The 13,459-nt window shown below is 36.0% G+C and overlaps 1 protein-coding gene across 1 annotated transcript; it reads left to right on the top strand.

Moving 5' to 3' along the window:
• The first annotated feature begins 6,912 nt into the window (after positions 1-6,912).
• On the top strand, positions 6,913-12,747 carry LOC145602693 (cytochrome c1-2, heme protein, mitochondrial-like). The gene is made up of 8 exons (XM_081658861.1): positions 6,913-7,069; positions 7,279-7,355; positions 9,408-9,625; positions 9,702-9,981; positions 10,076-10,147; positions 11,871-11,987; positions 12,090-12,155; positions 12,238-12,747. Exons 2-8 carry the CDS (start codon positions 7,296-7,298, stop codon positions 12,352-12,354), a joined length of 930 nt encoding a protein of 309 aa, XP_081514987.1. The 5' UTR covers positions 6,913-7,069; positions 7,279-7,295; the 3' UTR covers positions 12,355-12,747.
• Positions 12,748-13,459: the final 712 nt, after the last annotated feature.

Below are 13,459 nucleotides of genomic sequence, written 5' to 3'. Positions count from 1 at the left end.
TAAAATATGAAATTAGAGGAGAAGTCTAGAGTAGATTGTGAAATGCATGTGTGATGATGAAAGGCTGAGAAGTCAATTCATAAAAACAGAAGAAAGAAAGGAACAAAACTTTGCAAGAAATTTATATTTCGGTGATGTCATTTTCAAAGAGAAGTTTGATTTTATTGCAACTTCTTTCATTGTCCCACATCTCCCACATAACCAAACTATTGGCAATTGGCAATAATATACCTTCCTATTCAAGGACAAATAATACACACTAGTCACTTTCTAAAGGAGCTTGGGTTGTTTGTGCTCAACAATCTTTCATTGTCCATTATCTTAATTTTTTGATTGATTGACGAAAGGCAATTCTTGACAATAATGGAAATTTGCTTTCATCTATTTGGAGACATTTGAGGCTGTGTTGGAGAATTTTTTTTGAGTGCTTTTGTTCGACAATATCTGTTCACATTTCTAATCATGACTATTTTTATGTTGTGTTTATTGGTTAAAAATAAATTAATAAAAATACACGTTGTGTTGTTTGATGTCATCTCAATTACTGTTTACTATTCTTGCATTGTTTTTATTTTTTTATTTAAACAATTATTCTTACTTTACATCTTTTGGATCTCATATAATTTGACAATGAAAATACAAGTGTGGTACATTGCTTTTGGTAACTTTCTTTTGTGGTCCGTCATTTAGTGTTATTAGCTTCAAAATACGTCCAATGTATTTGAAAAACAACAAAAACAAGACCAGCTACTATATAACCTATTTTTTTCCAAAAAATAAAATAAAAAAACCTATATAATCTATTTTACTAAGTCAAGTTTGGTCTAGTAGGAAAGATTACACTTTCAAACCTTGAGATTGGGGGTTCAATCTCCATTAGAGACACTTTGAAGTTATGGATTCCTTACCCTTACCCCCTTACTCTTAAAGCATCTGACTCACAAATACTGGACCAAAAAACCGTAAGAGTTAGGGATCGTTTGGTTCACACGAGGGAATCGGAATGGAATGAACAAAGGGAAAGGAGAAGAATGGAATGAAAATACCTAAAATTTGTCATGTTTTGTTTTAAAACAAAGGGAAACAATCCCACTAGTCCCACCACCACACAACCACCACACAACCACCTAAGTCTAATTGCTTTCCACCTTTTTCAGCCACCAAAACACTCACCGCACCTCCCCCACTGTTCGCTGCCGCGCCGTTCGCCACCCTTCTCCCGTCCCTCGTCGACCCCCAGCGGAGGTCGTCCCTCCCCTGAAAACCTCCTTAGCCCAGAAAACCCTAGCGCCGCTGAAAAACCTCGACACTCCCCGTGAAACCCGTCGAACGGCCCTCCCCCACCCTCGAAACCCTAGCGCCTAGGGTTTCGAGGGTGGGGGAGGGTCGTTCGCCTGTTTAACAGTGAAGAGGATGGGTTGTTTAGGTTTTTCGATGGTCGTGGAGGCTAGGGGAAGGAGCGGCGGACGTCGAGGAGAGGCGGCGAACGTCGGGGAAGAGGCGGCGAACGTCGATGGAGCAGTGGAGGTGCGACCGTGTGGTGGAGGTAAGGTAAAAGGGTGGTGGCTAGGTGTGGGTGTGGTGGTGGAGGAGTGGTCAAGGAAAGAGAATGGAAAAGTCTTGGGGGGTGGGGAATGAAGTTGGAAGGATTTGGGGTAATGGAGAGGGTAAAGGGAATGAAAGAAAGTGCTTAACAAACAACAACAAAGGGAATCGGGGCAGTTGATTCCCATTCCCTTTGTTGAATACCCCCAACCAAACGGCCCCTTAAGGTATTATCAGGGTCCTTCTCCTCGAGTATACATGCCATGTGTGACCCTCAATCTTCCATGGAGAGGATGTCGTGTCATCCAATGAGGACTATATATATACATCAGTTTAAAAGTAATAGAGATTTGAACCCTGAGTCCATCAAGAAATATATACGACCAGACCAAATACTAGTTACAGATACTTGGGGGTGAGTAATTAAAATACTTTGGTTGTTTAATTTATTGTCAACTTATCACTGGTAATGAACTTAATTTTCAAGGCCTATTCCATAAAATGCTGATATTGGTAGCCTTCTTGTTATATGGTACGGTTGCTTTTGAAAGCTAATTGTAATTGTTGCCTCTAGAATTAGGAAAAGTTTGAACTTCAAACCCAAAAAAGTTTAGCATATTTCAATTTTCTTTTATACATCTTTGCATTCTTTTGTTATACACATTTACATGTTCACGTCTTGCGCCTCTTTAATTGTCAATAACTTTGATTACATACCATAGAGGAATTTGTGGTCAAACTTTGAGCTGAGCCGAAAAAGACATTCTATAATGGTACACCTTTTAGATTGGTTTATTCAAAAGTGTATCTACTCTTAAAAAAAACCTATTTCATGTATAGTTGAATTGTGTGGAGGCCAGGAAAGTGCAGCTATGCAAATATATTATTCACATGGTAAATAAAGTATCATGTAATTTAGAACAGACTTTGCTTATTTATATCTAAGAAGCAAACTCGTCAAAAATAAATAAATAAATATTGAAGAAGCTAAAGACTAAAGTTTCACCTTGCAACAAAATTAATATTATGAGCAAAAATCTCTAGGAAAAATATTATACTAAGTATCAAGTTTTGGGAAAAAAATTATACTAAATCTCAAACTTCTTTGCCTTAATTCAACCTTAGTGTAAAAACATATTACTAGTAAGTAGAGTAGTTTTTGGAAAACACAAAAAACCTTCAGAGGGAAAAAAATTATATGGTAAGGCACCCTAAGGACGCTAATATACCTTTAAAATTTAAAATTATGCACAAGTTAGCTTCGCAAATGAACCCTATGGGAGGATACAGAATTGGGTATGGAGATTTTTCAATGTGGAACAAGGTCATTGGATTAGCAGGAATAATTTAATAATTGAAATTTAAATGAGGTAAGTGATGCAGACAAAGAGCATTATATGGAGTAACAAAGTCTCAAGTCTCATTAATGACTTGAGAGGATAAAATAATAGCCTTGTCCGAAGGTTATTCAATATTGCAGATGCAAATAAAATTATTACAACCACGATTGGGAGTACAAATGATGAGGATGTGATTCTATAGGCTCACACTTATATTGGCCATTACACATTAAAAACTGGCTACATGTGGACTTGTGGTTGTTACAAAGACACTACTAGAATAAGCTCGTTTACCGATGGCCATTAAAAGCCATCGGTAAAAATTTAATTTATCGATGGTTTTATTAGGCCATTGGTATTTTGAGAAGTACCGATGGCTTAACCATCGGTATATTTTTTCCGATGCCTTCTATCCATCTGTAAATATTTTTTTTTTTAAAAAAAATAAATTTTTTTATCGGCGGTAAATATTTTTAAAAAAAATTAAAAAAAAAAAACCAAAAAGGTCAGATATATAATTGAAATAAACCCTAAGGGACGCCCCAATCCCTTATTCTCTTCTTCTCAGCCGCTTCTTCTCTACTCTCCCTCCTCAATTCTCTTTCCTCCTCTCTTCTTTGTTCATCTCATTCCTCCTCTTCTCTCTCCTCTCATTCAAATCTGTTCTCCTCTCTCTCATCTTTTCCTCATCTATTTCTCTCCTCCGTTTAGGTTTGATCCGTGGGTTTTTTGTAAGTATTTTGATGGTATTTTGGTCTTTTTGATCAAATTCGACCATGAAAACTCTAGATCTGGAGTTTTATGGTCGAATTTGACCATTTAGACCTTAAGTAGATGAAATTCTACCATAATAATTTAAGGTACGCTCGTTTTTGGTTGATTTCATGTTTATTTTCGTTTTTTTTTTTTACAATTTCGTGGGTTTTTTTTTGTTGATTTGTATTTTTAGTTGATTTTGTTCTTGATATGTGGTTGATTTCGTTTTTGGTAAGTGGTTGATTTTGTGGGTTGTTTTTAGTTGAAATTTGAATTTTGGTTAATTTTTTGGTTGATTTTTATTTTTTTGCAGGGTTGTTTTGTGTTTTGGGGCGGCAATGGATGGTGGTAGGGCGGTGTTTGTGGTGGCAATGGGAGGTGGTAGGGCGGTGTTTGTGGTGGCACTGGGTGGTGGTGGTAATCGGGTGTTTGGTGCCGAAATGGGGTTAATTGGGGGTGAAATGGGTGGTGTTCTGGGCGGCAGTGGGTGGTGGTAGGTTATTTTGGGTATGGGGTGGGTAGGGGTAGGGGCAGGGGTATTTGGTGGGGGGGGGGGGGTGGGTAATATTTTTTTTTAATTTTTAAATAGAAATTACCGATGGTTTTTGCCATCGGTAAATCGAAAATACCGATGACTTTTAACCATCGGGAAAAAACACTGATGGCTTTTGCCATCGTTATTTTTAAAAAATTCGACGTTGTCTTGCCATCGGTATCAATTTTACCGATGGCTTTTCCATCGGTATTTCTTGTTTTCCCGATGAATGGTTCTCCGTTAGGGATGGCAATTTAATCTGAGTTCGATTCGAATCCGATCCGATTCGAAGGAAAAAATTCGGTTCGAATACTTTTAAAATTAGTCCGAATCAGATAAAATAGATCCGAATCCGAATAGGAGGTGGATCAGACTTGGACCCTACACAAAGTCCGACGGAGTCCGATCCGAGTCCGAATCCGAGAGTATAAGCATATGCTCTATAACTTGAGACAATTATTTGCATGTTTTATAACAAAATTTTGTTATGTAACTTAGTTTATGATTTAAATATGTTATGTTTATACTTTAATTGGTATGACAATACAAGCAATTATAGGTATATGACATTACAAAAAAAAAATAAAAAATGTTCGGATCATTTCGATGGTCCGTATAAACGGACCGGATTCAAATCCAAAAATTACGAGTCGGATCGGATTCGGACTCGAATTTTTCGGATTCGGACTCGGATTCGGATCCGAGTCCAGGGTCCGTTTACTAAACGGATCGGATTCGGATTTAGCCACATCCGACCCGAATCCGATCCGTTGCCGTTCCTATTCTTCGTTGGCCAAATACCGATGGCAACCATCGGTAAACGTGATACCGATGGTTTTTGGTATTTTTACCGATGGTTTTTGGCCATCGGTATTTGGCTCATTTCTTGTAGTGAGAGAACGCAATCCTCTAACAACGAATAAATTTTGGAAGCTGATCTAGACAATTAAAGTTAATCCCTAGTTCGTTGAGGCATATGTACTATGTACCATAATGCACATGGTACATACATTTCAATAAATAAATAACCCGGATAAACATATTATAAAAATGTAATAAACATATAGCTATATTGAAAAGAATATACTATGAACATGTAATAAAAATATGCCTAGAATGAAAAAAAACATACTGTTAAATAATGTTCTTTATCGGAAAACATAATTTACTTTATATTTGTTTATAATGTCATTTAACGATTAATACTTTATTCTTTTCATATGTTCATTATTATATCAGATATGTCCATGTTCTTTGATTTTAAATGTAATGTACTTTTATTTGTGACCCAATATTCATTGCTTACTGTGAAATGTTCTTTGAATTTTGTTTTTAGATTATAGTGGGTATATATATATAATGTTCATTATATAATATTATCATGTCCTTTATTAATATTACGTATGTTCGTTAAATATACAAAAAGAATATAAAGCCAAATGTTCTTTACAAAACAGGCTATATGTTCTTTACAAAACAGTTACATATGTTGTTTACAAGACAACTATATCTATATGTTCCTTCCTTTTTTTAAAAAAAAAATATATATATATTAAAAAATTAGATGTACCAAGCTTGGTACATATGCCTCTACCACAAAAATTTCAGTAAAGTTCCTCCTTCATGGCTCTGATTAGATTGAAATTTTTTAAACAATGCGATTAGCTGTAGATTTCAATTGCGGAGGAGAAACATCCACGTAGATACAACATGTGCCCTGTGACAACCAACTGAAGAGTCCCATACACATTTGTTTTGAGATTGTTGATTGGTGGTACAAAGGATTTGGGCATGTGGCCCTTTGGGGCTTACACCATGTGACCCAAACGTCGCTTACCATGGACGGTTAAGAGATATTATTAACCATATAATAAAAAATCAAGCAACACATTTGCAAGCACTAGAGATTATTCTAGCCACGATTTAGGGTGAGACATGAACTAATTTAATAAACGCAAATCCATGCCTAAAGAGACTGATGACAATCTTGGAAGAATCCATAAGAAGATTGAATATCATCCTACAACAACTAGGAGCCTTGTGGATTAAAAAAGGTGACTGGGAATATAAGCATTGGAGATAACTGATGGTCGAAAGGAAATAGTAGCAATGAAGGGATTTTGACAATCTAGACAGGTAGAGTTTGGAAGAAAACGAATAAAAGCCTTAATGATGCATAGTTAAGTTGTGTAATTCTTCTTCAAGAGGGAAGACTTTGAGGCAGGGGGAAGCCAAAGGTGATTGGAGGATCAACATTGCACTGCGAAATTGATTGTCATTAAGATGTGACTACAAGAACATCAAAGATTCAGACACAGACAGAATTAAAGAATGCATTGTTAATACTAAAGAGCCCCAATTCACACCTAAAAAGGTATTCGACATTTCTCATATTATTTCTCGTCTAGCTTATTTTTGTTGTTGTTATTATGTCCCTCGAAATGTCATAAGCAATGCTCATAGTTTACCAATTGAATTGAAGCTAGAAAAAGAGGCTAAAAAACCTACTATGTGTCAAGCAAAGGTTAAGTCATTATAAAGATGATTAGCGAGGGAGCCCGTGCCACGCAAAACCCCTCCTCATCAATCACTCCTTCAACTCCTCAGGTCAACATCACAACCAATTCACCCGAGTTCGAATCTCACTCCACTAATTTCACATTAAACTTTCTTTTTCCATTTTTTCAATATTTTTCTCTCCACCAAATTGTTGGAATTATTTAACAAGTGAAAACCCTAAAAATAAACAAAATCACACAAAACCAATCCATTTTTCCACAAGACTATTTCTCTCCACATCTCATCCTCCTCCTTCCACCGCCGTGGGCTCCACCGTCTTTTTCTCCGACTACCACTTTTCCCGTTTTCCGACGCCGCCCCTCTTTTCCGTCAAGTAACTCTTCCTCTTTCTCTCTCCTCTCTTGCATTTATCTTCGATTTCCGATCTAAGTAATCGTCGTACTTCGATCTGGATTTTCGATCCCTAATTATTTCTGCAAATTTATCGATGCTTTTCTGCTAAATAAATTTTTAATTTGATTGTAATTTTTTTTTTTTGGATTGATTTTGTTTTTTTTTTTTTTGGATTGATTTTGATTGCAGAGAGGTTAGCTGCGATAATGGCTGGAGGTAGATTACTTCAGCAGATTCTTAAGAAGAAGTTCCAGTCTCATTCAACTGTAATCATTCTTATTCTTTGATTATCATCAAAATTTAATCGTTTGAAATTGTTGATATATTTATTTAAATGATTTGTGAGTTGAAATGAGCTAATTATGGTGATTTTCGCAATAATTAGTTTTGGTTGAGGTGCTTAGATTTTATTTTTGAATGGAAAAGGTAGTTTTTTTTGTGTTCTGCCTAGTATTCTGTTGAAAATTTGATAGTGTAGTATTAGGGATGATAATCTGGAATCATTGACTATGATCTATGACCATGAGAAATGTGTGTGTCAATGTGTAATTTGTTCCGCTGGAGGTATTGTCTTTACCGGTGCAGTCGTGCAACGTTTATGGCATGTTCTATATTCTGTGTAATTTACCGTCTCTAAGTTTACACATGAGCTACGGTCTTGTCAAGCGTTTGGTGTTTATGTATGTGTTTAACATAATAGGAATTTAGTCAATAGCAAGTGTGAATGTGTAATATGTTGTTCGATTATCCTCATGTATGAAGTATATAGTCAAAATATCAAAATTTTATTATTTTTACTAAGGAAGTATATGATAGGCTGGCTTTTCATATAAAAGCAAATAAATCATTATTTTGAACTTTGCAACTAAGAGACAGAAAAGTGAAACAACTCATTATCTTAGGCGGTGCCAATTGGTTAACTTTCTAATTGATCAAACTTATTAGTTTATGAGACCGTGAGAGTATGTATGTTGTTGATATCATTATCCTAAATTTACATCTCTTTCTATAATCAATTTTGCTTCTGTAGGTTAGCTGTAATATTAGTTTTTTAACACATACCATAAATCTTAATTAAAAATTCTACAGTTTTTGCTGTGGTATGTTGTTTTGTTGAAATTTTTTGTCTCATTTGTATGTTTTCATTCAAATGAAATCTTTATTTCCATGAAGCTCATAGTTAATTAAAAAGTACTATACTCTAGCCCATGCTTTCTCATCTTGTAGAATTTGTTTCATGATTGAGGTTTTGTGTTAGAATGTTGCTATTATTTTGCTTATTTTCTCTTTTTCAGATTTAAGTTAAATATGTTCTTTTACTTACAAAGCTGCGAGAACAGTTGGTGCTTGATGGTTGTTGTATCCCCTTGTTATTGCTAGACCTTAATGTTTCGATTTTCACGAAAGAGCCTTTTAAGCTTAAGAGTAAACCATAACTTTATTACAATGACGTTTTTATCAATCTTTATTTGGAGATGGGGTTGTTCCTCTTAGACTCCATCATCACAATAATCTACTTTAGATGATTTAGATCTCTGGGTTCATTGTCACCGTCAACCTGTGGGGCATATAAAGCTAAGGTTTTGGCAAGTTGAGGAGACATTGTTTGCGTGAAATGTGAGGTTAATGGCAAGAACTCTTCCACTTGAGAGACTACTGAGATGGATTGAGGATTTTAAATAAGGAGTTGAGCTGATGGAATGAAAAGAACTTGCTTTATTGTTGTTAATGCTAGGGATTTTGGAGAGAAAGGGAGGGGGGTGTTCATGTATTTATATATGAGAGGTGGTGTTTGGGATTCTAGAGATGGTGATAGCCAGGCAGCAAGATTACAAGAATGTCACCGGGAAGAACAACCACTTTTGCTGGAGGAAATGCTCCCTCTTGAAAAGACTGAACCCCAGCATCTCCATCGTGAGTTGATCGTGGTGTTGATAATAAGCTATGTTGGGGTGACAGTTCGGAGAGATGGGTCTTTTCTTTAAAAAATAATTTGAGAGTACGCAAGCCCTTAGCAGTATTCTAACGGAAAAGAAAATGGCAAGATTTTTTAAATTAGAATTTCAGAAAAGTAATAAATGAATTTCTTAAGATTTGAGCCACCAAATAGACTTGTCAGAAGTGTAGGATTTCCTTTTTTTTTTCTTTTCATTTTTTTATTTTATATTTATGTTGGAGAGGGGACTTCTATTGATTGCAAAAAACACGTGAAGGATTATAGCGTTTTGTTAACTGATAGGTTCCAAGTTGTACTTTTTATTCATCAGCCAAACAAAGTACTGTATTTCATGTTGTTGTTGATGTCCTTGGTTTTGCAGGCAATTCCAGCTTTATCATCTGCTGTCTCGAAAGATCAAGACACTATTGGATCTTCTGGCACCAAAGTCTTGCGAGCATTTGCTCTCCTTGGAGCAGGTGCAACAGGGATTTTGAGTTTTGCCACTGTAGCATCTGCTGATGAGGCTGAACATGGCTTAGAAAGCCCAAATTACCCTTGGCCTCACAGTGGCATCCTCAGTTCATATGATCATGCCTCGTGAGTTGACAAATTTTGTAGAATGCATTTTTTGGTATTTTGGGTGGTAGATTGATAGTATTTTGTCCTTGTTTAGGATTCGTCGCGGGCACCAGGTTTACCAGCAGGTCTGTGCTTCATGTCACTCAATGTCCCTGATTTCGTACCGTGATTTGGTCGGTGTAGCATACACCGAGGAGGAGACAAAAGCAATGGCTGCTGAGATTGAGGTGGAAGATGGACCTAATGATGAGGGGGAAATGTTTACTCGTCCTGGGAAACTCAGTGACCGATTCCCTCAGCCATATCCTAATGAAGCAGCTGCTAGGTTTGCTAATGGTGGGGCGTATCCTCCCGATCTAAGTCTTATCACCAAGGTATGTTCGTTTGCTTTGGATTTTTTTTAACCATATGAAGTTGTTGCTTGATAGGTTGTGCCTGGCTAATGTTTTACTTTTAATTCTCTCGCAGGCTCGTCACAATGGTCAGAACTATGTATTCGCTCTGCTAACTGGTTACCGTGAGCCACCTGCTGGTGTTGTGGTGTGTAATATCTTCCATCTCTTTTCAGTCTGGTCAACCATAATGAAGTAACTGTCTTAAATTATGTTGATTGATGGTTAATACTTTTTACTAGTGCCAAAAGTAATTTGTCGTCATGGTTTCAATAAGGCTTATTAGCACTATAGATACTTCATGCAAAATAGAACCTTCCAAAGTTCCTTGATCTGGCTGATGGTTGAGAGATATGGAGTTGAGTTGAACTTTTGTATTTTCCCTTTATCTGCTATTCTTTGTTGCTCATCTCTTTAGAATTTTTTTTCCCTGTGTAAACCTGCACAAAGCTTTCTAGCTGATGTTGAGGTAGGTCTACAGGCTTGGGAGATGATAATGTTAGTGTTGAAAACAGGGTGAATTAAGAGGGTCAGAAATGGTAATTGCCCCACTGTCAGGGATAGAGAATAACTAACTATATTTATGTAGTCACCAGCATTTTAGTTGGATATGGTCAGCCTTCTGGCTGATCTAGTGCTTTTTCATCATTTATACTCTGTTTGGTTCAACTTATGTTGTCTGAACCTAGCAAATCCCTTATTTTATCTGTATATAATTTCTCTAAAGCAAAACCTGTTTGGTTGAACTTATTTAATCTGAAAAGTCAAAACAAGTTCATGTAAGATGGACCAAATACAGCCTAATATCTCAAATATCTAATCCTTCCTTTGCTACTTTTTTTTTATTTTTTATTTTTTTTTTATGATTTATATTCTAGAGTTTTCTGATTCCCATCTAGATCTGAATTATTGCTGGTAGAGCGGTTCTCGATTAGTGAACCTAGTCTTTGTTTGTAGACAAAGGAAGATGTTTGTTTGAGGCCTTTTGGATGCAACATGTTTAATAAAGAAGGTTATTTGTAGACAGAGGAAGATGTTTGTAAACGGAGATAGAAGAGAGAGAATAAAGACATTTTTAAAATGATGCAACATGTTTAATAAGTTACTGGTAGCTGAGACTAATTAGGGAAGGGTAACTTAAATTCCTATTTTTATTTGAATAAGGTGAGATAAAAAAGCCTTAGTGTTTCAATCCTTGGTTTGTGTAAAGCGTGCAATTTGGTAATAAGGTAACTAGGGGCTTTTGGATTTTGAGAATGACTTGTAACTTTAAAAATGGTTCTTGGTCCACCTCAAAATCCGAGAATATGATGGAAGCTTAGCTAGGCTGCAATGACAATTGAAATATATATGCCTTTTGCTCCACTATTTACTCTAATAGATGGTGCTGGTTTCACCCAATGAAACATTTCACTTGAGGTTCCCTTTTTGCTTTGCGACAACCACTAGTTTTAAAGAATCCCACTGAAGAGTAAAGTGTGATAATATTCTGTGGGAATCATTAAAGACTATCTATCTGAGAGATATTTAAGCAACTACAAAGAAGAGTTGTGAAGAATTTGTTGTAGGCTTTTCCTTTGTTCTGTGATACTCAACAAATGGAATTGCTATCATTCACTGCTCATTGTGGTATAGATGTGCATTATCTATCTTGTTTTTTTTAGGGAACTCCATGGGTTTAAAATGTTCCAGCATAAGAACTCCAGGGTTCTGTTATCATACGGTGTTTAATCTCATACAGTATATGATTGCTTCTGTGCTTCTTGAGGCCCATATTTCAGACAGATAATGTGGTGTCATTGTTGTGTTATTCCTAAGTGTTCTGATTACTAATTACGATTGGTTATTGATCCTTTTTGTGGTTGCTGCAGATCCGAGAAGGTTTGCACTACAATCCATACTTCCCTGGGGGTGCTATAGCTATGCCTAAGATGCTTAATGACGGTGCTGTTGAATATGAGGATGGAATTTCTGCAACAGAAGCTCAGGTTCAGTTTTTCCCATTCCCAGAAATTTGTTTGCTATAGACAAGTGAGCCTAGTAATTAATCCTTGCTCGATTGCACTTATTGTTTGATATTTTTATTGCAGATGGGCAAAGATGTTGTGACATTCTTGTCATGGGCTGCAGAGCCTGAGATGGAAGAGCGCAAACTGGTATGCTATATTTCAAGTTGCTTTTGACGATAGGTTTATATTTTAGCTACTATCCTCCTCATCTGGAACCTTTTTTTTGCAGATGGGATTCAAGTGGATATTTGTACTATCACTGGCATTACTTCAGGCAGCATACTACCGCCGTTTGAAGTGGTCTGTCATCAAGTCTCGTAAGTTGGTCCTTGATGTTATTAATTAGAGATCGGTGTTCTTTTCCATGTATTGGATATGGGACAATTCCGATGGGAAAAAAATAATTATTTACCGGGTGTTATTGTGACTGCCATGATTGAATGTTCCAATCGTGTAGCTTGAGGAGTCATATTTTGGTTGCCAGGGAAGAAATAAGCTTCCGACATAAGTAGATTATTCTTTTTTATATTTACTCTTGGACGATTTTGATCGTACTTCTCTGCATGTTCAGAATGGCCAATTGTGTTTTTTGGATTTTCTGGCGCCATGTTACTGCATTCAGGGCATGCTTTAACTTTCTTTAGCCAATTTTGGTTCTGTTTAAACTGTAAGAATAAGACTGAGAAACTATGGTCATTTCTCTTCCCAATATATCTGATCATATTCTCTTACTGTTGTATTCTCTATTCTCAAATTGATCTTAGGAATACCTACATGATCAGGTATTAACGTACAAGGCAAAATAATTAATTGTTGGTCATTTATACCAGTAATTTATACTTATACATGAATTATATGAAATTAACAGAGTAATGTGTCCTGAAATTAATTGAGTGATCGAAGTACCCTAAGTAAGCGTAATATTGAGAGATCCTATTTATGACTGTCGATGGAGGACTATGGACATATGGGCTATAGTCACATTGACATTCATGATATTTGCAGAACCCAGAACATTCAGTTTTGTGCCCATTCAAGCATCAACTATTAATAGAAGGTACTATTACGGTGTAGTTGGTTGGAAATTTATGTAAGGGTATGTTTTGATTGACTGAATTGAGCTGAAATAAAGTGAACTGAATATTTTATGAGAGAAGGAAATTACGAACTGAATTGGAAATAATCTGAAGAGAACATGCCCTAATTTTTACTTTTACTAGGTAAATGATACGACATACTACGTATATGAAGTACCTTGTAAAAACTCGAGTAACCTTTTGAATAATAGTTTAAGGAATTTAGTTTCTTCAAAGTATTAGAGCATGACTATTTGTCAAATTTAACTATCAATGCTTTAATTAACATACTTTACGAAATTAGAAAATGATCGGATAAAGTTACTAGATAATTTGGTACCAACTACCACAGTTTTTCTTACTCCAATGGGTGTG

Source organism: Chenopodium album, chromosome 2 (assembly GCF_948465745.1).
Source record: "Chenopodium album chromosome 2, dcCheAlbu1.1, whole genome shotgun sequence".
NCBI lineage: Eukaryota > Viridiplantae > Streptophyta > Magnoliopsida > Caryophyllales > Amaranthaceae > Chenopodium > Chenopodium album.
The sequence above is the reverse complement of the archived record's forward strand: the minus strand, read 5'-3'. Positions and strand labels throughout refer to the sequence as shown.

Coding starts and splice junctions, on each gene's coding strand:
- LOC145602693 (XM_081658861.1), top strand. CDS start 7,296: ATGGCTGGAGGTAGATTACTTCAGCAGATTCTTAAGAAGAAGTTCCAG. Junction 11,988..12,089: donor TTTCTGCAACAGAAGCTCAG/GTTCAGTTTTTC, acceptor TTTTTATTGCAG/ATGGGCAAAGATGTTGTGAC. Junction 12,156..12,237: donor AGATGGAAGAGCGCAAACTG/GTATGCTATATT, acceptor TTTTTTTTGCAG/ATGGGATTCAAGTGGATATT.